Here is a 26,597-nt window from a genome sequence, read left to right as displayed (position 1 = left end):
ACCGCTTTGTATTTGCTGGAAAACACACAGGCCCTTTAGGAATGCAAACAGGTAAAGTTCAATAAACAGGAAAAGATGATCAGGTTAGGGGATATTCCTTCAGCTATTCTGCCAGCAGCAGGTAAACAGGAAAAGATGATCAGGTTAGGTAAAATGCCTACAGCTGTTTCAGCACCAGGTAATAACATAGGCAGATTTTCAGCCCTGCTGAAGCCCCAAGATCCACCAGCCTTCTGATGAACTTCTTGCTTAATTCTGACCTGCTGGAATTTTCTTCCAGCAGGTTACTAAGACCCCATGCACAGATGCTGACTCTGCAGTTCTGCCCCTAGTCCTCCCTGGGTTCCCTGTGCCAACAGTGCCCTCTATGCAGCTCCTTGCTCAGTCTTCAGCGTACAGCCTGGGGTCACCTGCTCTGTGATTCGGAAACATGGCTGGGTCAGCATTCTTCCAGGGCATGGGATACAGAATAATTGCCCCCAAACATGTCCACATCTTCATCTCAAGATCTTGTGACCAGGTACTTTATGTGGCAAAGGGATTTTGCAGATGTGGTTGAGTTGAGGTTCTTGAGATGGGGATTTTCCTGGATTACCTGAATGGATCCAATGTAACTCCAAGGGTCCTTATAATATGGAGGCAGGAGAGTCAGAGAAGCAGATGTGATGATGAAAGCCACGGTTGGAGTGATTCTTTCCAGAAGCTGGAAACAGCAAGAAAATGGATTCACCCCTGTGCCGGAAGCCAATTCCAGCATGTCATAATTGCAAGGTTTCATCGAAAGGTTGATGAAACTTGGGGACTCAACAAGGGCTGAGTCACATATGTTATTGCCTGTTGGGAATGGCTGAGGGCATTATCCCAAACCTGAAAAGGATGCATTAAAATCATTGCTTGCTGCCAGACAGCTCAGGGCATCTTAATCTACATGTTATTGCCTCCTACTGGTTAAACACCTGAACAGCCTGAAGAGGCTAATTCTCCCCATTCTGACAATGGACTGTGTATAGGAATCGTGACCCTTTCAAGTGTATATCTCTGCCTCGCCTCAGGACAATTTGTGTTAATAAAAAGCATGGGGTCCTGAGATGAGGAGATCTTAGTTTCTTTAGCTGGGCTCCTCTGAACCCCGAATGCCTTTCAAAATTATATTTCGTCTCTGGACCCTTTATTAAGTTACACACAGCCCCTTCTCTAGATTGCTGAACACTTCTAGATGCTGGAACAAGAGCCCTGGGACCCCTGGCAGGAGCCAGCCCTGCTGACAACTTGATGATAGCCCCTTGAAACCAATCTCACACCTTCAGAATGATGATTGTGTGTTGTTTATGTCAGTGAGTTTCTGGTAATCTGTTACTAATAATAGGAAACTAGCACAGGGGAAAAGCTAGAGCTGGACTCAGCACCATCTTCCCTGTTGTTTGCTAAATGGGCAATTGCCCATTTTCTTAAGTCATAGCTCCATCATATTTGATATCTTTGAAAAGGGTAGTGAGTGTCTGCCAAATTCAGTCAACAGCAACATGCCTGAATGTTCAAAATCTGTACTAGTCCACAGGCTTATCATGGTGGTCAGACGTCTCCTCCTAACCCAGAAATACCTTTGAAGGTCACTGTTACACCTGCAAATGATCTTTCTCAATGTGAAAGTGACCAAAAACCTTCCAAACACACACTTGCCAACCAGAATGAGAGCAGGAGGAGGTGGTGTGGTCCTTCCAACTCATGGAAGTCTCAGGGCTGAGTAAGGTCTGCGGTGGTGTCTTGTCTGTGGCTACCTTCTCATGTTTCTCTAGATGGCAGTGAAGGACAGAGGGCTCAGACTGCCCTACTCATTTTCAGTGAGCAGAGTTGCAGGTGTTGCCATAGAAAACGTGAAATGCAAAGAGATTAAGCAATCAATCCAGTTTCAGAATTAATTTCTTGAGTGATATTTGGTCATTGGGGGACAGTTACTGCAGGGTTTATCAAATATCAGGATTATCTGCACCAGGTGTTCTTAAAGTATAAACTTGTTAGACATGCAAATCCTCAGGCCCTTCTCTGGACCTAAGTGTCAGGGCCAGCCTGACAGGTTGAGCCAGGCTGAGGTAGGGAGGTGGGAATTGAGAAAAGAAAGAAAGACAGGAGAGCGGGATTGGGAGGACTACAGCTCAATCGAGGAATTGCAGCAAGTTTATTAACCACACAATGCTTTTTATACACAAGACACTCAATAGGAGGTCTGTCAAGTGGAATGTATTCTTTGTTCCTCTTAATCTCTAAGGAAGGGACAGAGCAGAAGGACAAATTCTCAGTACAGCAAATCTCAGTAAATAGTTACAGACTTCTTGATAAGCCATGAAAGGCTGTTCTCATTCTACAAAGGTTGCTCTCATTCTACTGATAACCGCCATCCAAACAAGTCTGGGAAAACTGTGTGGGTAAGGGTCCCAGCCTTGCTAGCCCCTTCAGGTGTAAGGACCATGTCAGCTTACACCTGGTCTCCAACACGTAAGCATTATAGACTGAGAGTCTGTGTCTGCAACATTTTTATTTTGAAGCCCTTACCCAAATGTGATGGAGGTGGAGCTTTGGGGAAGAGATTAGGTTATGAGGGTGGAGCGCTCATGAATGGGATTAGTGCCATTATAAAACAGTGCTCTCACCTCTTCCACCATGTGAGGACACAGTGAGATGATGGTGGTCTGCAACCCAACCATGCCGACACTCTGGCCTCAGACTTCCAGCCTCCAGAGCTGGGAGAAATAAGTTTCTGTTGCTTGAGCCCCCCAGTGTGTGGTACTTTGTTACAGCAGCCCAAGCTGTCTGAGACACTGCTCGTCCCCAAACACCCAGCACCCGTCTTCCTAGCCCTGGTGATGTGGCGCACATTCAGGTCTGAACACTGACCTGCACTATTCTGCTGGACACCCCCCTGCAGCACCATGTAGCCACAGAGCCCTGCCTGCACCCTCTCGGTGACAAGGGCTCGCTAACCTCTATTAGGCTTCGTCATCAAAGGCTCATTCTTGTTTCGAATCTAGGCCTGTCCCTGTATCCGAAGCCCACAGGCTCCATTCTGCCTCTGGGAAGCACTTAGACCAGCGGTTCTCAACCTGTGGGTCGCGACCCCTTTGGGGGTCAAATGACCCTTTCACAGGGGTCACCTAAGACCATCAGAAAACACATATATAATTACATATTGTTTTGTGATTAATCACTATGCTTTAATTATGTTCAATTTATAACAATGAAATTGGGGGGTCACCACAACATGAGGAACTGTATTAAAGGGTCGCGGCATTAGGAAGGTTGAGAACCACTGACTTAGACAATGCATCTATCCCACTGATATCCTTCCTTTTATCACAGAATTCTGGGCTCTGGGGGAGCTCTGGTGGCCACTGCCTCTGTCTGAGTAGCAGAACATTCTTTTTTTTATATATATTTTATTGACTTTTCACAGAGAGGAAGGGAGAGAGATAGAGAGTTAGAAACATCGATGAGAGAGAAACATCGATCAGCTGCCTCCTGCACATCCCCCACTGGGGATGTGCCCGCAACCCAGGCACATGCCCCTAACCTGAATCGAACCCGGGACCGTTCAGTCTGCAGGCCGACGCTCTATCCACTGAGCCAAACCGGCTTTGGCGCAGAACATTCTTGATGGCTCATGCAGTCCCCTGTGGGGAACACAGCAGCACCTGGCAGATCCAGGTCCAGGAGCTGCCAAGGCAGCCAGAGACCCAGCATGGATGCTGTGCGAGCTTCTTGCCTCATTGCCCGGCACCTCTGCAGTGTCCAACAGTCAGAGCAGGGACATGGGCCACCAGCATGGCTGCCTTTTCCCAGGACACAACACTCCAAGGGAACTTTGTTGCCCTGCCATCACTCACTCTCACTCAGGTTGGCATGTCCTGGTGCTTACAGAGTTGCACCCTCAGAGTTACATGATTATGTGTGTAAAACACATTGTGTATGTAACATACTGCAATTATACATTCCTAAGGATGGAGTGGAGTAGAGGGAAAAGGCTTCTTGGAAGGGCTGGGTATATCTGAAAAGCTGCCCAAAGAGTACATAAATACATTTCAGGATTGAGGGAAGAGGGTGGGAGACATGATGCTAGGAACACAGGCAGGGCAAGATCATGAAACACTTTGCATGCCACCCTAAGGAGTTTGGATTTTTGAAGGATGTGGAAGCAAAGAAGGCATGTGAAGAGGGAGTGGAATGACCAGATGTGTAGTGTGGAAAGCTTCCTGGGAGGACAGTACAGAGGACTGAAGCGGTTGGATGAAAGCGGTTGGATGAGGCTGAGTGATCACTCAGGAGGCAGGTGTAGTCACTGGCCAAATGTGGACTCAGATTAGGGCGGCCATACTGTAAGTGGAAGAGAGCATGTTAACCCAGGTGGTTCTGAGGAGGTGGAGTCCACAAGATGGATGGCCAATGAGCAGGGAGAAAAAGGAAGGATAGAGGATGCATCCTGGTTGCTTATCTGGGCTGATGGATCAAAGGTAGTTCTATGGACTCATCTGGAAGGAGAAGCAGTTTGGTGAAAGAGCAAGAATCCAGTTTTAGAATGTTCAGTTGTAGATACCTGTGGGATAAGGCAAGTACAGATGTCTAATAGACTGTTAAATATAGTGTTGGGAACACAGGAGGGAGGTGTGGGATGGAGATAAATGGAAGATACTCTTAGTGTGATACTAGGGTCACTGCTTTATAGCTGGTATAAAAGATATTCTAGATCCAGGCTTCTTCAAACTCAACCTCTTCATTCCTCAGGGTTTTTAATAAAAGAAAACCAAATAAGAAATCCCAATATTAAGAACATATTTCTAAAGTTCTTTAAACAGATTAAATCTTCATCTGGCACAGCTAGTTTGAATGTGATCAGATCCATAATGATCTATGCTAAGAATACTGCTGCGAGACACACTTTTCCAGGATGGGCACTCCTCAGTGGTGTGCCCAGTGTCACAACAACACTTGCAGTCAAGGGTATCCGTCCACATCCAACCTACCTCTCTCGCCATGTACCCTCACTGCTTTTGGCAATTATCCTCATTAGAAAGTTTAATTTCTTGCCATCAGCTGACACAATAACACTTTTTAACTTTAAACCTGTGATTAGACTATTCCAAACAAATAGATGAAAAATAAAAAATGTAGTTGTCAAAATGTTCCAAATATAACCAACAATGAACATTATTGGTTCCCCACACCTTAGAACAGAGACCTAAGCAATTTAAAAGGCCCAAGAGGCCCTGCCTAGTCTGGTCCCCACCTCCTTCTGTACTGCAGTGTATGCCTTTGCCCAGTGCCCACTCCTCATCTGCCATATGGGCATATTTGGGAGGCACCAGGCCCTTTTTTCACTAACTGCTTCTTTATAATGACTGCAAATAAACTGAAATACAATGTAAAGTCAAGGGCAGAAATCGGGTCATTTCCTCTCTTTTGGGTCTTGGTTTCTTCATCTATAAAAGAAGAAGGTTGAACTCAATCAGGGTTAGACTCCCAAGAATGAGATCCCAGGGACCCTCCGTGATATGAATGGGGATCAATAAGATGATAAAATGGAACTTTTGCTCACAAAAAGGCTATAGAATAAACATTTACTAAGTGCCCACATATGAAGTTCATGCTTTTTCACAGTTACTTAAGTAGGTGCTACTATACTGATTTTACCATTTCCATTTTCTGACAAGAAAATAGTCCATGAAGAAGTGAAATGATTTTTTAAGGCAGAGCTATGGTTTTACAAGGCTAAATAAAACAAAAAAAAATATCTCCCCCCTTTTTTGCTTGTATTTTTAAATTTATTTTTAAAAATTTAATATAGTTGGTATATGATATATATACCTTACAATGTGATCACCATACTTATTGTAGTGCTTATCTGTTACTGTTTGTTTTTTTGCTTTTAAATAGTATTATATCAACTTAATAATGCAACCAAGATTATCCAGATAATAGAGTGTGCTGGGGAGGGGGGGGGGGAAGAAAAATAATTGCATTTTGATTGACAGATACCTTTCAAAATACGACCCATAGGGGAAGGCAGATTATCATATGTATCTTTCTCAATAAAGTTGGGAACCTACGTTACAGTTGTATTTTAAAGCAGAGATCTTCCATATCAAAAAATACCGACTAGGACTCTAAGAAAACTTGTTGACACACAATATGTGCATTGATATTTAACTACCAAAGGTGACACAATTCACAGTAAAAGAAATGAGGTCAGTCCAAGTCTGAAATTTTAACTTTTGTTTTCTCCACTTAAAGCATGCTTTATCCTTTAGAAATTTAACCTTGATTTTTAAGTTTATTTATAGAATTGTATTACATGAATGTGTTTATTTATTTGGCCTGAAATCCCTCCCACCTCCCTTCACTGGGTAACTCACATTTACCTTTAGTTATCACCTAAATATTACTTCCTGAGAATCTCACCTCCCTGGACTAGGTTAATTTCCTGAGACCACACTTCTAGATAATATTGCCCTTGGACATCAGGCTACTTTACACTCTTGAAATGTCTAAATTCTACATTTTACACCTCATATAAGGCAAGGAACCACATTGATCCATTTGCAGCTCAAACCTAGAGGTCAGTCCAGTTTCTGAGTCATAGTAGTCAGTCAAAAATTAACATTTGTTCAATAAATAAATGAACGGTAAACTACATAGTAGAAAAAGATGTAACCTATAAGGTTTCTTCCAGATTGAAACTTAAAAGATTTCAGAGGGAAAATATCTTCCCACCAGAAACAAAAGATTGACCAACCAAGTTTTCATCTTGTCTGATCTTTAATTCTAAATAATGGTGGTAGAAAATTAGCAATGCTTAGCAACCACCTTAATAATTCTTCAGTTAGTCTCACACTATTACCCATAATTGTTGTGTAATTTAACTAACAACTCCCAGAGCAGGTGTCTGGAGTCACAGTCAAGCCTCTGGGCTGATGAGAATAGCTTGCATCTAGTGTGGAGAGGGGATTTCCTCCAAGCTCACCTGGCAAAGGAAGGACTTTTGTCAGGAACAAGGGCTTTCAATGCAAATGCATCAGGAGAAGTGCTCTCAGACCAGGAGGCACTGTGCTTTGAGGCCACTCGGGTTTAGTGTGTGCAAAAAGCTTGAGCACAACCCATCAGAGATTTGATCTAATCTCTGCTCTTTTTTTATGTGTGTTAATTCAATTTACCTCAAGTTAAGTTTAATCTGACACTGAGCATCTGCTGTGTGCAAAAAATTGTGCTGAGTGACTTGTGATGTCAAGATGTGAAAGGCTGAGAACTCTGGCCCTGGAGCTGTTTGCAATTCAGCAATTCTGATTCCAGCCCTGTAGATGAGGAGAGATTCAGTGTGCGCTTACTGAACTGATAATTCTAACCAGCGAAGGTCAAGTTCAACAAAACTATCCCCCAGAAGGCACAGGCACAAGATTCGGAATGAATGAGCAGTGATGATGTGGGCTGAAAGTTAGAGAAATGATATCAGGTCAGAACACAGGCACCCTAACCCTTCCTGCTTCTCCACCCCACGTGCTCCAGCAACAATCTCCCAACTAACAGTTCCTCTGAATGAATACCCACTTGGGATTTAGTTTCACAAGTGTGATCCACCTTCTGTACGTGCTGTGGCCTCTGGGCTGCTCCAGCCCTACCTGCCTGGGAAACTACTTACCTTCAAAATGCAGCCCAGGCTCATAGATGCCTCTGACAGACCCTCCCTCCCCCTCAGGAGCTTCAGATCACTTTGTCATCACAGCTCTTTCAGGAGGACATCACATTCAGGCTGCATCTCATTCCCACAGCCCCTCCCGGAGCTGTAGGATGCTGGAGGGCAACCTGCCTCCATGTGCTCCTTGGCGTCTGCCACAAAGAGGGGGCCCTCCGCAGTTAGAAACTCTTTCTCTTCCCTGTATGTCCACTGATGTGGCCCTAAAATACAGATTACTTTCATGGGAAACTGACCTAGAAGATCCCAGGAGGCCATAAGATGACTAGAAACATTATTAGACTGAGTACTATTATTCTCTTTCATTGGTACACTTTCTCAAGATTGAAGAGCTTTCATATGCATTATTTTCTTTCAGTCCTTACAAAAACACTGATTTAAGAACCTTAGAATCATCTGAGCTAGAAGGAACCTTAAAGATCATATGTAACTCTTTCAAACAAAAACGAAGAACAAAGGTTAAAATATTTGCTCCTAGTCCTGAGATTTAACAAGAAAAATAGTTTTCTACTGCAGCAAAGCAAATTACCACCAACTCAGTCGCTTAAGACAATACTCATTTATTAGCTCACGGTTTGGGTCAGAAGCCTGGCCCTATGTGCCTGGTTCCCTGCTCAGGGTTTCAAAAGGCTGAAATTCAGGCATCAGTTGGGCTGCGTTCCCACCTAGAGGCACTGGGAAGGGCCACTCCCAAGCTCAGTTCTCTCACTTGCTGGACCAAAGACATCTTTCCTTGCTGACTGCTGGCTCTTGGCTGCTGGAAGCCACTCTGTCCTTTCCACATGGCTGCCTCCACCTTCACGCCAAAAACAGTGCATCAGATCCTTCCCATACTTCAAATCTCTCACTTCTGCTGCTGCTACCAGCTAGAGGAAATTCTCCGCCTCTGACAGTCTGGCGTAATTAGGTTAGGCCCAGTAGGGTCCTCTCTTTTTCTTACCATCAACTGTACCAAGTAATATAACCTAATTACAACAGTAAAGCCCATCAGATTCAGTTCCAAGGACTATACAGGGTTTGTGCATGGAGGTGGAATGGGAGGGGAATTCTTAGAAGCAAGTTAGAGTCCTGCCTCCACACAAGGGCCAGAGCATCACACAGACATGGGGCTGACACCAGCTCCACCTCATGCCATCTCTGCAGTTCACAGTATCATTACATTTGAGCCCCTGTTTCTTCATCTGTAGGATGAGAACAGTAGACACGCCACAGGGGTTTTGTAAGGGGTAATGAGAAGGACATAAAAAGTGGTTTTCAGGTGTAAGACACTACCTGGCAGGGTTTAGTTGAAGGAGTATGTACAGGTGTGGCACCATTGACTCAAAGTACTTAAAGTTAGAGGAAAATTTGTCTCTTCCAAACTGCCAGACCAGGACTTCCTCTCCTGCAGTGAGCCGTACTTTGTCACAATGAGATGGAATTTAAGGCACCAAGAAATGAAGAGCAGCCACAGGGCTTCAGACAGCCCTTTCTTTCTACCAGAACGCTGAGCTGCCTCGGCTGGAGTGACCAGACAGCCCTGGACCCCCAAACAGCGATGGTTCACCCATGAGAGTTGGGCTTAACTCAGAGGGCAGTCTACTGATTGGAGCAGGCACAGTGGAGATTACCAGGCAGATGTTTTTGCAGGAATGACAGCCTGGCTACCCTGCCCTGTTCTTGAACGTTCCTTAGGGCAGAAATTGTGAGTTATGATAACAAATAATCATAACTCTCTTAACTTACAACACCAAGGGGAACTTCTCCATTGTCCAAAAGAAACACTGAAAGCCAGCCAGCACACACATCTGTGGGAGCCCCATTCTCTCTTCCTTCAGTGTGGCTTAATTCCTGAGACAGGAGCACACAGACATTCATTTAACTTGCTTAGGATGATAGTTACATATATTAATCATAATTTCCATGTCAGCAGAAGAAATCATTATGTGATGATCTCCTCAACCCTTTCTTGCTAAATACATAGAATAGAGCACAACACTTGACACATAATAGATATTTCAAAAATGCAGTCGCTGAGTGAACAAATTAATAAAACAGTGAGCAGGAACCCAGTTCTCCTATCCTTCATCCACCAGCCTTTCCAGTACACTCTGATTTCTACTATACTGACATGGTGGCTGCCTTTTGAACAGGTTTAATAAGCAGTAGTAAGGCTCTAGCTGAGCTTGAACATGCCAGCTCTCACAGCCACTAGCCAATTCCAAGCCTGCCTGGAAAGAGCTGTGCAGCTGAGGAAGTGAGCAGCTCATTGACCATCTGGCATCTTCCTTCTCAGGGGAGCTGAGTAAAGGAATTGGGAAGGTTAATGAGTCCTCCCTAGCTCATGTGACCTGCACAATCTGTGGGAGTAGGCCTTGTCCATTTGGGAAGATAAACACCTACCTCAAATGCCTGGAGTATACACATGCCTATACAATGATTAGAGTTTTCTTGCCATAGTGATCTGTGAATGTTTTCGAGGCTAGGAAGGGATACGGGAAAACTACTTGGGCATTGTAATCAGACAGTGCAGGGTTTGAAACCTTGATTTCTCCACTTAATTGAATAACTTTCGTTCCTCTCTGAGCTTCTGTTTCTTCACGTACAAAATGAGAATACTAATATTTTATCCTGTGGGGATATCATGAGTATTAAATGAACTGAGTGTGTACAGCATTTAATGTAGAAACGGGCATCCATTAAAGGGGCTACTCTGATTGTTGGCATGTAGGTAACTAACCTTCCTCTTGAATGCCCATGTGTTTGTTTCTTCAAATCATCCAATCATTTAGTCCATAAACATTCACTAAGTGCCTAACTTGCCAGTCACTGTGCGAAGTGATGGGGTTGAAACAAGTAGGAGGACTGGTCAGGGGAAGGGGTTGGAAATTAGCATTTACTGAGAGCCCACATTAAGCCTGCTCTGTGCTAAGAGCTAGGAATCTCAGGAAAACAAGTCAAGAGCATTCTAATTTAATACCTGCTTCTGCTTCTTCATTTCATGCTTTCCTTCATTTAAGAGACATCAAAGCTCACAAAACCTCCTTTGGTTGTCTGGTGACCAGAATTTCCATTGGACCGGTCTTCTCTGAATTTCACTGTGGAAAAAGAGTGAGGAAACCTGAGATGCTTGCCTTACACTCCAGCCAGGGCCAAGCTCAGTCTCAGCTGCCACTACTGCCTAGACATCTTTGGTTTCCCACTCGCAGCCATGAATAACTGCGTTCTCAACAGAAACCTCGGTGCCCTTGAACTCAACATGATTGCTTTCTACAGTAATTGTGTTGTAGCAAGATCATCCTGCACTCTTAAGGGCTTTTGTTTTTTGTTTTAATCTTCATTGTTGGCAGAATTACATATGCCCCCTTCATTCCCCCATTGACCTCTTCTAGCCGACTCCGCCCTCCCTCCTCACGCATTCACCAACATATTGTCTGTGTCCATGGGTTATGCATATATGCATACAAGTTCTGTGGTTGATTTCTTCCCAACCACCACCTACCCACCCCTGCCGTCCCTCTGAGACAGGGCTGCTGCGACTGTTCGTGGTCTTTCTTGGTTCCAAATAAATTTTTGGAGTATTTGTTCTATATCTGTGAAATATGACATTGGTAATTTAACAGGGATTGCATTTAATCTACAGATTGATTTGGGTAGTATGGATATTTTAATGATGTTAATTCTACCAATCCATGAACATGGTATATTCCTCCACTTGTTTATATCTTCCTCTATCCCTTTTTGCAATGTCCTATAGTTTTCTAAGTACAAGTCTTTTACCTCCTTGGTTAAGTTTATTTCTAAGTATCTTCATTTCTTTGTTGCAATGGTAAATGGGATTGTTGATGTAGTTACTCTGAGAATTCATTATTGCTGTATAAAAATACCATTGATTTCTGGGTGTTAACTTTGTATCTGCTACATTGCTGAATCCACTTATTAAATCTAGTTTTTTGATGGAGTCTTTAGGGTTTTCTATGTACAATATCATGTCATCTGCGAATAATGAGTTTTACTTCCTCCTTTCCAGTTTGGATGCCTTTCACATTTTCTGCTTCTTGGATCACTGTGCCTAGTCCTTCCAGTGATATGTTGATTAAGAGAGGTAAAAGCAGATATCCCTCTCTTGTTCCTGTTCCTAGGGGAAATGATTTTAGTTTTTGATGTGGAGTATGATGTTGGCTGTAGGTTTGTCATATATGGCCTTTATTATGTTGAAGTATGATCCCTCTATTCCCACTTTGCTGAGAGTTTTTCTTTAAAACAAAAAATGAGTATTGGGTTTTGTCGAATGCTTTTACTGCGTCTATTCATATGGTCATGTGGTTTTTGTCCTTCAATTTGTTTATGTGATACATCACGTTTACTGATTTGTGAATATTGTACCAGCTTTGCATCCCTGAAATAAATCCCACTTGATCGTGTTGTATGATCTTTTAAATATATTGCTGTATTCGATATGCTAATATTTTGTTGAGGATTTTTGCATCTATGTTCATCAGGGATATTGACTTGTAATTCTCTTTTTCTGAAGTGTCTTTATCTGGTTTTGGAATTAAGATAATGCTGGCCTAATAAAAATAAGTTGAAAGTGTCCCTTCCTCTTGGATTTTTGGGAATAGTTTGAGGAGCACAGGTGTTAGTTCTTTGAATGTTGGTTAAAACTCTTCTGTGAAGCCATCTGGACCAGGGCTATTGTTTGCTGGCAGTTTTTTTTTATTACTGCTTCAATTTCATCAATTATTATTGGCCTATTCAGATTTTTGATTCATGCTTATTCAGTTTTGGAAGATTGTATTTTTCTAGGAACTTGTCCATTTCACTCACATTGTCCAGCTTATTGGCTCATAGTATTTTCTTAGAATCCTTTGTATTTCTCTGACGTCATTTGTTACTTCACCACTTCATTTCTGACTTTATTTATTTGGGTCCTCTTTGTTTCTTGATGAGTCTGGCTAAAGGTTCATCAATATTGTTTATTTTTCTTAAAGAACCAGCTCTTGGTTATTATTTGTTTGTTTGTTTGTTTGTTTATTTTTGTCTCTATGTCATTTGTTCTTGCACTAATATTTATTTCCTTCCTCCTACTTACTCTGGGCTCTTCTTGTTGTTCTCTAATTTTTAAGTTGTTTAAGTTGTAGGGTTAAATAGTTTAATATCACTTTTTCTTGTTTTTTGGAGGTAGGCTTCTAGTAGGACTTGTTTTGGGTCCTAACATGTGGTCTATCTTGGTGAATGACCCATGTGTACTGGAGAATGTATAATCTGCAGCTTTGGGGTGAAATATTCTATAAGTATCAATTAAATCCATCTGATCCAGTGTGTCATTTAGGGTCACTATTTCCTTGTTAACTTTTTGTCTGGAAGATCTACCCAGTGAAGTCAGCAGGGTGTTAAAAATCCTCTACTATGACTGTATTGCTGTTGATCACTCCCTTAAAGTCTTCTTGAAGTTTTAAAAAATAGCCCTAACCGGTTTGGCTCAGTGGATAGGGCGTCAGCCTGCGGACTAAAGGGTCCCGGGTTCGATTCCGGTCAAGGGCATGTACCTTGGTGGCAGGCACATCCCCAGTGGGGGGTGTGCAGGAGGCAGCTGATCGATGTTTCTCTCTCATCAGTGTTTCTGATTCTCTATCCCTCTCCCTTCCTCTCTGTAAAAATAAATTTTATATATATATATATTTATTTATTTAGGTGCTTCTACAGTGGATGCATATATGTTTACCAAGGTTATATCCTCTTGTAAGATTGATTCCTTTAGTACTACGTAGTCGCCTTTATTGTCTCTTGTTATAGCCTTCATTTTGAAATCTATTTTGTCAGATATGAGTATTGCTACCCAAGCTTTTTATTTTCCCATTCACTTTGAAAATTTATTTCCATCCCTTCACTCTCATTCCGTGTGAGTTTTGTTCTGAGGTGGGTCTCTTGTAGACAGCACATATTTGGGTCATGTTTTCTTAGCCACTGACCTATCCTATGTCTTTTGATTGAGCATTTAATCCATTTACACTTAAGGTTATTATGGATAGATGCTTCTTTATTGCCATTTTAATTCTTATGCCTAAGTTTCTCTCTCTACTTTTTCTTCTCGTTATAGCAGTCCCTTTAGCATTTCTTGTAATGCAGGCTTGGTGGTGATGTACTACTTTAGCCTTTTTTTTTTGTCTGGGAAGCTCTTTATTTCTCTATTTTGCATGACAGTCTTGCTGGATATAGTAATCTTGGGATCCTTGCTTTCCATTACCTTGAGTACTTCATGCCATTTCTTACTGGCCTGTAGAGTTTCTTATGAGAAATCAGGTGTCAGCCTTATGAGAGCTCCATTGAGGGTAACAATTTGCTTTACACTTGCTGCCTTTAAGATTCTTTTTGTCTTTAAATTTTGACATTTTAATTACGATGTGTCTGGGCATGGGCCTTTTTGGGTTCCTCCTGCTTGGGACTCTCTGTGTCTCCTGAACTTGTATGACTTTTTCCTTCAATAGGTTAGGGAAGTTTTCTGCCATTATTTCTTCAATCACATTTAGTATTCCTTGCTCACTTACTTCACCTTCTGGCACTCCTATGATGCAAATACTGTTATGTTCATGTCCCAGAGCTCCCTTAAGCTGTCCTGTTTGTTTTTTATTTTTTTCATCCTCACCCAAGAATATTTTTCCATTGATTTTTTAGAGAGAGTGGAAAAGAGAGGAATACCCAGAGAGAAATATCAATGTGAGAAAAACACACGTATTGGTTGTCTTCTGCATGCATCCCAACCAATTCTTTTTTTTCGTTTTGATTCTCTGCCTGAGTGATATTTTTCTACCCTGTCTTCTAATTCACAGATCCAATCCACAGCTTCCCCTAATCTGCTGTGTATTTCTTTCACTGTGTTCTTTGTTAGTGCTATGCCATTCTTCATTTTTTATTGGTGTTTTTTCATAGTTACTATATCTTTTCTCATGCTGTTGAGCATCCCTGCCATCGTTATTCTGAACTGTATGTCTAGTAAATTTCTTATCTGCATTTTATTTAGCTCTTCTTCTGGAGAATTCTCTTATTCTTTCACTTGGGTTTTTTTTGTCTCCCTGCTTTGGCTGCCTTTTTGTGTTTGTACCTATGTATTAGGTAAAGCTGCTACAACTCCCAATCTCTAGTGCATGACAGTATCAGACACTGTTTCTGACTTCCCATGAGTAGCCCTCTTTGGAGCTACCAGCATTCCACAGCTTTTGACTCCCTCTACTGGGGATGGGTGCCTTTAGAAAGAACCAAGATGTCTACTTTTCCTAGTGCCAGACCCCGAATTAGATCAGGCAAAGACTCAAAGCCTCCAGAGACCCACCTCTGCTTGCAGTCTGATTGTTATTCAATCTTGATTAACTTCAGGCTATGGACCACAGGGTGTGGTTTTCCAACAATGTGGGACAATTGCTTCTATCTGCAGGCTGATTATTATTCTCAGTCTCTTAATGGGCCTCAGAAACTCCACAGGGTGGGATAAGGATTTTTCCAATAGAGTGGGGCAATCACTCTTCCCCTCCCCAGGAAAAAGCTGCCTGGGTGGAAGAAGTCTGCGGAAGAAAGATATCCTCTGCATTATGAGGGAATGAGTCAACACAGGAGACCAGGGTGTCTATCTTCTGAGCTCTAATCCCAGAGCCCCCAACTCTGGCTTTTGGTCACATAGCTCCTGTCCTCGCTGCCCTCCTTCTGCCAGAGCCCAAGATGAGTGTCTGCACACGAAATTTTCTGCATTGGCCTTATAAGAGGGTACCTGCATTTCCAGCTGTCTCAACCCTGCGGCTTTTCACCGCCAGGTGTTATGTGGCCGCCTTTCTCAGTTCTGGTGCTCTGGGCTGGGGGGACCAGCTTGGGATTTAGATCTCAGAGTTCTTAGTGGGAACTCTACACCATTGAGATATCTCTCCAGAACTTCAGCTGATGTCTGTGGGAGCCTGGCCAGCCCTTTTGCACCGCCACACTTTCTACCATTCTCTATGCTGTTCCCACTTTCTGTCCTTGGTTATCAGGGTTCTCTACAGCTAGTCTTCAGTTGATTATTCAGGATGGTTTTTCTGTATTTTAGTTGTAATTCCAGTTTGGTCCTGGAAGCATGTCTGTTTAGTTTCCGCTTACTCCCCGCTATTTTGGAATCTCCTTTTAAGGGCTTTTGTGGTTTGATGCTTGTCCCAGGTCCTCCTAGTCAATCATGTTCATTTATTCATGTTGTCAATTTCATCTATAAGTCATCTCAGAAGTCACGGGACTAGTGACATGTTTCCACAAAATTTCAGGAAAAAAGTGGATATTACTAGAAATTAAATTACTCAGAGAGCCACAAAACCCTTGTCATGGTTTCACTAAACCAATCAACAAATCTCCAGCACAATACTTCATGAACAATTAACACTTAAATGTAAATGGACACTATAAGTATTTTCAAATCACAAATGCAGGAAACTTTTTACATCCCTTAGATGGGAAGATATTTCTAAGCATGACCTCAAAGGCAAAAGGCATTAAGAAAGAGACCAGACAGAGAAACCAAGATGGTGGCATAGGTAAACACCGGAGATTGCTGCCTTGCACAGCCACTTCAAAAATACAACTAAAAGACGGAACGGACATCAACCAGAACCACAGGAAGGCTGGCTGAGTGGAAATTCTACAACTAGAAGGAAAGAGAAAAGCATACCGAGACTCAGAGGAGGTGCGGTGCTGAAGTAAAACACAAAGGTGCGGAGGTGCATGCGGAGAGGGCTGGCGGGTGAGGACATGATTGTCTTTTTCAATCGGGAGGGAGTCTCACGCTCTGAGCTCCAGTTCCGGGTGAGTCTCTGGGGACCCAGACTCATATGGGAGAAACGGGACTGTCTGGCATCAGTTGGAACTCGAGGGCAGCTTTCTCTCAGAGGCGCTCCCAGCAATTGCCTGGGTCTCTGAGGGCAGGACTTACAGCAGCCATACTGCTCACTCCGCCCGCCCTGTTGATCCCCTGGGACCCCGCCCTGCCCACGCCCTGCATGGAGGCTTTTGCATATGAAAGGCCCGGACCTTTGTAATCTGAAAATTACTTAACAAACTGCAGCTGCCCCAAGGCCCCAGGGCAACCTGAATTGCTTTACAGCTGGCTTCTGCTGGGTAGCCTCAGGCAGGGGCTAGATTAGCACCTCCTTAGATCCAAGAGCCAGTGTACCCAGTGGTCAGAGTGGGACCATCCACTTACAACTCCTCAGATCCATAAGGGACACACTCAGGGGGCAGACTCAGTGAGCACCAAAGCCTCACTGAAGCAAGTCTTGCCCCAGAAGGATGTCTTCAGCACAGAAGTTCTCCCACCGTAGACACAGCTGATTCTCACAGCCAATTGGCCTGGAGGTCAATTCCTCTCAGTGTTAACTACAACAATCAAGGCTTAACTACAACAAGACTGTGCACAAAGCCCACAAGCGGGTGCACCAAGGGAGTCTACCTCAGGTAATTCTCGAGGCTGAGCCACTGAGCCCTATAGGACACTTAGCACAGAAAGCCACTATATCGACACAGCAAAACATAAAAAATGCTGAGACAAAGAAACAGGACACAAATGACAGAAATGGAGGAAAGCAAACTACTGGATATAGAGTTCAAAACCACACTTTGAAGGATTTTCAAGAATTTTCTAGAAACCGCCAACAAACTTAAGGAGACCTACAAGAAATCTAATGAGACCCTCGAGGTTGTGATAAAGGACCAACTAGAAATTAAGCATACACTGACTGAAATAAAGAATGTTATACAGACTCCCAACAGCAGACCAGAGGATCACAAGAATCAAGTCAAAGATTTGAAATACAAAGAAGCAAAAAACACCCAACCGGAAAAGCAAAATGAAAAAAGAATCCAAAAAAACGAAGATAGCCTAAGGAGCCTCTGGGACAGCTTCAAGCGTACCAACATCCGAATTATAGGGGTGCCAGAAGAAGAGAGAGAGCAAGATATTGAAAACCTATTTGAAGAAATAATGACAGAAAACCTCCCCTACCTGGTGAAAGAAATAGACTTCCAAGTCCAGGAAGCGCAGAGAACCCCAAACAAAAGGAATCCAAAGAGGACCACACCAAGACACATCATCATTAAAATGCCAAGAGCAAAAGACAAAGAGAGACTCTTAAAAGCAGCAAGAGAAAGAAAGTCAGTTACCTACAAGGGAGTACCCATATGACTGTCAGCTGATTTCTCAACAGAAACTTTGCAGGCCAGAAGGGAGTGGCAAGAAATATTCAAAGTAATGAATACCAAGAACCTACAACCAAGATTACTTTATCCAGCAAAGCTATCATTCAGAATTGAAAGTCAGAAAAAGAGCTTCACAGATAAGGAAAAGCTAAAGGAGTTCATCACCACCAAACCAGTATTATATGAAATGCTGAAAGGTATCCTTTAAGAAGAGGAAGAAGAAGAAAAAGGTAAAGATATAAATTATGAACAACAAATACACATCTGTCAACAAGTGAATCTAAAAATCAAGTGAATAAATAATCTGATGAACAGGATGAACTGGTGATTACAATAGAATCAGGGGTATAGAAAGGAAGTGGACTGACTATTCTTGGGGGGGGGGGAATGGGGTGTGGGGGATGTGGGAAGAGACTGGACAATAATCATGCACCTATGGATGAGGACAGTGGGGGGGGGTGAGGGCGGAGGGGGGGGTGGGAACAGGGTGGAGGGGAGCTATGGGGGGGAAAAAAGAGGAACAACTGTAATAATCTGAACAATAAAGATTTAATAAAAAAATAAAAAGAAAAAAGAAAGAGATCAATAGAATTGACTTATGTAAACTTTTATAAGGCCAACAATGCCCCAAAATATTAGCTTGCAAATTAGGATAAATATTTGCAATCAACAGAGTACTGAGCATATGAAGTACTTTTGCAATTGCAAAATGAGCAAAAGTCACGAAAAGACAATTCACAATGTTCAGTACCATTTAAAAATGTCTGACCCCACCAAAGAAATACAAATTAAGATAATGAAATATATTTTTTCACCAGTAAATTAGCAAAACTTAAATTTATGGATAAAGCCAGTGTTTGAAAGTATGTATACAAACCAGCACTCTCATGCATTCTTCCTGGAAGTATGATGGGATTAGATTTCTATTTTGCAATATGTAAAAAACTTTTAAAAGTGCATACCATTTGACTCAGCAATTCCACTTCTGGGCATTATCTAAGGAATTAATTGGAGAAGTCCCAAATATGTATTATAATAAAGAAAAGTAGAAAACATATCTACAGAGAATAGTAAAATTATATTATAACCACACCATATATATAATATGCTACCATTAAACATGATAATAATTCTCCTTTGATGGCTTTGAAGAAGCTACCATGGTGTGAGAGGAGCTATGGAGAGGACCCCATGGCAATGAATGAAAGGGGCCTCTAAGAGCTGAGAGCAACCCACTGCTGACAGCTAGAAAACAGGAACCTCAGTTTCTAGCTGCAAGGAAATGAATCCTACCAATAACCTGAGGGAGCTTGAAAGCAGATGTTTCTCCAGTCAATTCTCTGATGAGATTGCAACCTGGCCAACACTGGATTTCAGTCTGGCAATGAAAATGCTTAAGTAATAAATATGTGTTGTTTTAAGCTGCTAATTTTGTGGTAATTTATATTGCAGAATTCTCTATGTTAAATAAAAAATAGTTTATAAAGATGATTATGATATGATCTTGTTTAAAATTTTTTATTTTTTAAAAAAATCTTTATTTTTGAGAGTATTACTGATGCCCCCTCTTAATTACCCCCTTTATTGCCCCCATCTACCCAGGTCCAGCACCCCACCCCAGGCCTTCAACACCCTATTATCTGTGTTTATAGCTAATACATACCTATAATAATAAAAGCATAATATGCTAATTAGACCGGATGTCCTTCCGTCCTTCCGTCATTCCAGAAGAAGCCGAGGTGGGGAGGAAAGCCTAGGTTCCAGGTGCCTTCCAGTGGCCAGAGGGAAGGAAGGCCTACTCTTGCACAAATTTCATGCATCAGGCCTCTAGTATACATTTAAGTTCTTTGGCTAATTTCTTCCCATCCTCCAACCCCCTTCACTCTGAGATTTGTCAGTCTGTTCCATGTTTCCATGTGTCTGGTGGTTTTTTGTTTTTTTTTAGATTCAATTGTTGATAGATATGTATTTATTTCCATTTTATTGTTCATATTTTTAATTTTTTTTCTTCTTCTTAAAGACACTTCAACATTTCATGGAACACTGGTTTGGTGGTGATGGAGTCCTTTAGCTTTTTCTTGTCTGTGAAGCTCTTTATCTAACCTTCAATTCTAACTGATAGCCTTCCTGTGTAGGCTAGTCTTGGCTGTAGGTCCTTGCTTTTCATCACTTTGAATATTTCTTGCCACTCCCTTCTGGCCTGCATGGTTTCTGTTAAGAAATCAGCTGACAATTGTATGGGCCCTCCCTTGTAGGTAACTAACTGCTTTTAAGATTCTCTCTTTGTCTTTAAACTTTGGCACTTTAATTATAATGTGTCTTAGTGTAGGCAACTTTGGGCTCTTCTTTTTTGGGACTCTCTGTGCTTTTTGGACTTATGAGTCTACTTCTTTCACCAGTTAGGGGAAGTTTTCTGTCACTATTTTTTCAAATAGGTTTTCAATTTCGTGCTCCCTCTCTTCTCCTTCCATCATCCCCATAATGCAAAGGTTGGTATGCTTGAAGTTGTCCCAGAGGTTCCTTACACAATCTTCATATTTCTTTGTATTATTTTGTTTTTTAAATATATGGTTTATTGATTTTAGAGAGGAAAGGAGAGGAATAGAGAGATAGAAACATCAAAGAAAGGGACATCAATTGTCTGCCTCCTGCATGCCCCCTACTGGCCATTGAGCCTGCAACCCAGGCATGTGCCCTAACTGGGAATTGAATTGGGGACTTCTTGATTCATAGGTCGACACTCAACCACTGAGCCACACCAGCTGGACTATCTTCATATTTTTGGATTCTTTTTTTCTTTTAGTTGTTCTCATAGGGAGTTTTTGCTTCCTCATATTCCAAATCACTGATTTGATTCTTGGCATCCTCTACTGGATTGTTGATTCCTTGTAAATTATTCATTTCAGTTAGTGGATCCTTAATTTCTGACTGGTCCTTTTTTATGTCATTGTTTTTACTAAGTTCCCCGAAGTTCTCACTAAGTTCCCTAAAAGTACTCCCTAAGTTCCTTGAAGTTCTCATTAAGTTCCTTGAGCATCCTTGTAACCACTGTTTTAAACTGTATCTGGTAGTTTGCTTCCTTCTATTTCATTTAGTTCATTGTCTTGAGATTTCTTCTGTTCTTTCATTTGCAACATGTTTCCTTGTCTCTGCATTTTGGCTGCTTACCTGTGTTTGTTTCTATGTATTAGGTAGAACTACTATGTCTCTTGGAATTGGTAGAGTAGCCTCTTGCAGTAGGTGTCCTGTACGGCCCAGTGGCTCAGCCTCCCCAGTTATCTGAGCTGGGCATTCTGGCTGTGCCCCTATGTGGGCTGTGTGCACTGTCTTGTTGTAGTTGAACTTTGATTGCTGTTGGTGTTACTGGGAGGAATTGACTCCCAGGCGAATCAGCTGTGAGGACCAGCTGCAACTACAGTGGGAGAACTGCTATGCAGGAGATGCCCCTGTGGAGCAAGACATGCTTCAGTGGGGCTTTGGTGCTCACCAAGTCCATCCTTTGAGTGTGTCACTGGTAGATGTAGTCAAGTTGTAATCTGGCATGGTCTGAAGCTGACCATTAGGTGCACTGGTTCTGGGCCTCCCAGGGGGTACAATGTCAGCCACTGCCTGTGCCCTGCCTAAGGCCACCTGGCATGAGCTACAGAGTGACCTGCCGATGGCTGCTAATTATGTTGGGCTTGGAGGTGTCTAGGAGAGGCCAACATATGAACCTTGCCAGGCTGTTGCTACTCCAGCGTCTGGGGCCACTTACCGGGAGGTATGGAAGCTGAGGCCAGCTGCTGCTTGTTTGAGAGATTTAAGGAAAGTCTGAAGCCTAAGCCAGGACTGTCCACTGCAAACAGCTTGGGTGGAGCTGCAAACTGGTGGGGCAGGGTCTCAGAGTATCACCAGGGAGGTGGGGTTAATAGTGTGGGCCAGGTTAGTGGATGCTCAGATATGGCTTCTGTCTGTTGGTTCTGTGGTGGGGGAGGGCTCTGATGAGGAACAATGACCTCTTCCAGCACTTTTGTCTGGGAGAAAGCTGGCCCCCACCTCCAGCCCTCCTACTGGTTTCTGATTTCCAGGCTTAAATCTAAGTCTTTAATCCAGTCTCAGTGTGGCTTCTTTAATTCTCTACTTATAGGGCTTCCATTCAGCCAGATTTCAGGTGGTTCTGAATGATGGTTATTTTGTGGCTTAGTTATAATTTTGATATCTAAAATCACACTTATGTTTAAATAAATATTCATAAATTTTTATCTAAATATAGTTAATATACAATATTACTTTAGTTTTGGGTATATAACATAGTTATTCAACATTTGTATACCTAAGGAACAGATCAACACAATAAGTCTAGTAACCATATGGCACCATATATGGTTACTGTGATATTACTGACTATATTTCTTACACTGTGCATTATATTACCATAACTTATTTGATAACTGGAAATTTGTTCCTCTTATTCTTCATTTTTCCCCCTCCCCCCTACCCTCTTCCCCTCTGCCAACCATCAGTTTGTTCTTCATGTCTATGAATCTGTTTGTTTTGTTTTTCATTTGTTTTATCTTATAGATTCCACATGTAAGTGAAATTATCTGGTACTTCTCCTTCTCCATATGACTTATTTTACTTTGCATCCATGTTGTCAGAATGGCAAGATTTCACTTCATTCTGTTTTATGGCTGAGTAATATTCCATTGCATATCCATCTATTGATGAACATTTAGGTTGCTTCCATATCTTGGCTATTGTAAATGATGTTGCACTGAACATAAGTGTGCAAATACCTTTCCAAATTAGTGTTTAGTTTTCTTCTGATAGATACCCAGAAGAGGAATTGCTGGGTCATATGGTAGTTCTATTTTAATTTTTTTAAGGAACCTCTATATTGGCTTCCATAATGGCTGTACCAGTTTGTAATCCCACCAACAGTGCATGAGGTTCCCTTTTCTACAAATCCTTGCCAACATTTGTTTATTGTCCTTTTGATACTAGCCAACCTGACAGGTGTGAGGTGATAGCTCACTGTGGTTTTGGTTTGCATTTCCCTCATGATTAGTGGTGTTGAGCATCTTTTTATGTGTCTCTTGGCCATCTGCATGTTTTCTTTAGAAAAATATCTACTCAGACCCTCTATCCATTTTTTAATTAGATTTTTTATATTTTTGATATTGAGTTGTATGAGTTCCTTATATATTTTGGATATTAACCCCTTATTGGATGTGTCATTTTCAAATATTTTCTCCCATTCAGCAGGTCATCTTTTAGTTTTGTTGATAGTTTCCTTCACTGTGCAAATGCTTTTTAATTTGGTGTAATCCCATTTGTTTATTTTTGCTTTTGTTGCCCTTGCTTGAGGAGACATATCCAAAAAGATATTTCTAAAACAAGTATCAAAGAGTTTACTGCCTATGTTTTCTTCTAGGAGTTTTCTGATTTCCAGTCTTAAATGTAAGTCTTTAATCCCGTATTGAAATAAAAGTTCAGGATATGATTGATTATCCCAATAGTACCTACATCAGATATTAATAAGAAAACCAGTAATGTCCATTAAGTTTCATCAGTCATTTAGGTAAGTGTGTGTAGGCCCTTGAGCCCAATACTACCCAGGGCACAGCTATGTCCTATAAGTTAGTCCCAAATGTTTGGGGTTAAAGGACACTTAATCCATTACTTTGTGTGCAGTTGGTGTTAGAAGGTGAAGCATGTTCAGCAGTAGCTTGAACCAGAGCAAACAAGGTGGAGCCACATGACCTTACAGTAGGATATTTTCAGTGATTTGAAACACTTCTGTGCTGTGTATTATTTTGGAACAACCACTGATGTTGGGGTTCCCTCTACTGCATGACAACAGCTATGGGGGTGGGGGAGGGTTTCTTTTATTCTTCTCTCTTCTTATTTCCAGTCTAAAGGATTTATAGGAATGCTCTATCAAACATTGGTTTATAAATCATGATTACCTGTCTTTTCCAAGCAATAACCCTATCAGGAGAATATAAACTCAGATATTTCTCTGGAGGTTATCTTTTTATTTCAATTATAGTTGACATTCAATATTATGTTAGTTTCAAGTGTAGAGCATAGTGGTTAGACATTCATATAGCTTATGCAGTGATCCTCCCATAAGTCTAGTAACACCCTGACATTGTACATAGTTTTTACAATATTACTGACTATATTCCTTATGCTGTACTTTATATCCCTGTGACTATTTTGTAACTGCCAATTTGTACTTTTTAAAAAATATATTTTTATTGGTTTCAGAGGTTGAAGGAGAGAAAGAGATAGAAACATCAATGATGAGAAAGAATCATTGATCGGCTGCCTCCTGCACTAGAGATGAAGCCCAAAGCCCAAGCACGTGCCCTGACCAGGAATTGAACCATGACCTCTTGGTTCCTAGGTCTATGCTCAACCACTGAGCCATGCCAGCCGGGTCAATTTGTACTTCTTAATCTCTTCCCCTTTTCATCCAGCTCCCTAGCCCCACACCCACCTGGCAAGCATCAGTTTGTTCTCTGTATCTATAAGTTTGTTTGTTAATATAGTTTTCTGGATTCCACATATAAGTAAAATCACATGGTATTTGACTTTCTCTAACTTATTTCATTTTGCATAATACCATCTAGGTCCATCCATGTTGTCACAAATAGTAAGATTTCATTCTTCCTCATGGCTGAGTAATATTCCATAATACTACTATTATTTGTACCCCCTCTTCTTTATCCAAATCCTGCTCCATGGCATCAACCCCTGTACAACAGTGTGTCTGCTGTACTCACAGCCATTCCACACAGCTAATCAGCCTGAAAGCCAATACCTCCCCTTAACATACCAATAGCAATCAAGTCTCACCTGCAACAGAATGGCACACACAATCCACACAAGAGACACCCCTGGAGTACCTGGCACTGGTGACATGAAAGACTGCACCACTGGGACCAACAGGACACCTACAACATAAGGCCACTTGACCAAGATCAGGAGATGGAACATATCTACCAAATACCCAAATACAAGGAAATACACAGAGAGAAGCAGCTAAAATGAGGAAACAAAGAAACATGACCCAAATGAAAAATACAGGGGGAAAAAATCCAGAAAAAGAATTCAACAAAACAGAGGCAAACAATCTACCATATGCAGAATTCAAAATACTTTGATTAGGATGCTCAAAGAACGTAGGAAAAACATAGATAAACTCAGAACATTAATAAAGAGATAGGATCTTTCTCTTCAATGAGGTGGCAGAGAAGCCTCCCCAGCAGATGCAGAGATGTAGATCTTTGTGAAGTGTGCAGAACCAGTTCAGCCAAGGGTTCAAAAGCCTGAGTGTTGGTGGTGAAAGGATGAAGAAATGACAAAGAGAATAAGCTGAGTATGGTCAGCCGTGGGCAAACTACGGCCCGCGGGCCGGATCCGGCCCGTTTGAAATGAATAAAACTAAAAAAAAAAGACCATACCCTTTTATGTAATGATGTTTACTTTGAATTTATATTAGTTCACACAAACACTCCATCCATGCTTTTGTTCCAGCCCTCCGGTCCAGTTTAAGAACCCATTGTGGCCCTCGAGTCAAAAAAGTTTGCCCACCCCTGTTCTAGGTAGATCTTCCTGTGCCTGGCAAGCTGAGCCTTTATTTTATAGCCAGAGGTAAACAAGGTAGTGGTCACCATAGTTACAATGTTCTTGTGAGTTTCACTTGTTTTGGCAGCACTTGCTGCACCTCCCACAGCTCATTAGCTACCTAGGAAGGATCTAGGGAGCGTCATAAGGTCAAGCCTAATTATGCTAAGAGGACTGTGCCCTCTAAGCTGGGACTTGTTTGTGGCTTTGCCAACAGGTCAGTCCGAGGCTTAACCCTATAGCCGCGCCCTACAGTGAAGACCCTGACTGGCAAGGCCATCACCCTTGAGGTTGAGCTCAGTGATGCCATTGAGAAAGTCAAAGCTAAAATCCAAGAAAAGAAGGGCATCCCGCCTAACCAGCAGCATATGATTTTTGCTGGCATATAGCTAGAGGATGGTCACACTCTGACTACATTATTAGAAAAATACCACCTTGTACTTGATGCTTCATCTGTGGGATGGCATCATCGAACCCTCCTTCCACCAGCTTGCCCAGAAGTACAAATGCAACAAGATGATCTACCAAATGTGTTACAGTCAGTTGTATCCTCACGCTATCAACTGCCACAAAAATAAGTGCAGCCACCAAAACAACCTGTGCCCTAAGAAGGTTAAATAAGGCCCCTCCACCAGCTCCTCGACTGCAGGGAAGTCTTCTGCCTGAATCCCAGAACCCTGGGGCCTCAATAAAGTTACCCTTTCATTGACTAGAACAGTAAAGAAAATCAAAAGAAGAGATGGGGAACATAAAAATGGAGATGGGAAAAAAAAAGAATCAATCAAATGAAGAATACAATAACTGAAATGAAGAATATATTCGAGTGAGTCTAGAGTAGATTACATGAAGCAGAGGATCAAATCAGCAATTTGGAAGACAAGGTAGCTGAAAATTGGAACAGCAATAAAGATATAATTTTTTTTAAATGCTGATATCTTAAGAGACTTCTGGGACAACATCAAGCATAACAACATTCAGATCACAGTGGTACCAGAAGAAGAAGAAAGTATAAGGGATTAAAACCTATTTACAGAGGTACGAATGAAAAATTTCTCTAACCTGG

The 26,597-nt window shown here is 41.9% G+C and overlaps 1 protein-coding gene across 1 annotated transcript; it reads left to right on the top strand.

Moving 5' to 3' along the window:
• The first annotated feature begins 430 nt into the window (after positions 1-430).
• On the top strand, positions 431-26,155 carry LOC138998938 (ubiquitin-ribosomal protein eL40 fusion protein-like). Its single transcript, XM_070400978.1, has 3 exons — positions 431-520; positions 25,777-25,879; positions 25,962-26,155. The coding sequence occupies exons 1-3, from the start codon at positions 431-433 to the stop codon at positions 26,153-26,155; spliced, it is 387 nt and encodes a 128-aa protein (XP_070257079.1).
• Positions 26,156-26,597: the final 442 nt, after the last annotated feature.

Source organism: Myotis yumanensis, unplaced genomic scaffold, assembly GCF_028538775.1.
Source record: "Myotis yumanensis isolate MYYU_CA2020_CCGP unplaced genomic scaffold, mMyoYum1.0.hap1 SCAF_21, whole genome shotgun sequence".
NCBI classification, from domain to species: domain Eukaryota; kingdom Metazoa; phylum Chordata; class Mammalia; order Chiroptera; family Vespertilionidae; genus Myotis; species Myotis yumanensis.
Note: the sequence above shows the minus strand (reverse complement) of the source record. Positions and strands in the feature narration are given on the sequence as shown.

Bases quoted from the DNA above. Each gene is read 5' to 3' on its own strand.
- LOC138998938 (XM_070400978.1), top strand. From the start codon at position 431: ATGGCTGGGTCAGCATTCTTCCAGGGCATGGGATACAGAATAATTGCC. The intron at 521-25,776 runs GTACTTTATGTG...TTAACCCTATAG, and splicing joins TCTCAAGATCTTGTGACCAG to CCGCGCCCTACAGTGAAGAC. The intron at 25,880-25,961 runs GCATCCCGCCTA...ATTATTAGAAAA, and splicing joins TAAAATCCAAGAAAAGAAGG to ATACCACCTTGTACTTGATG.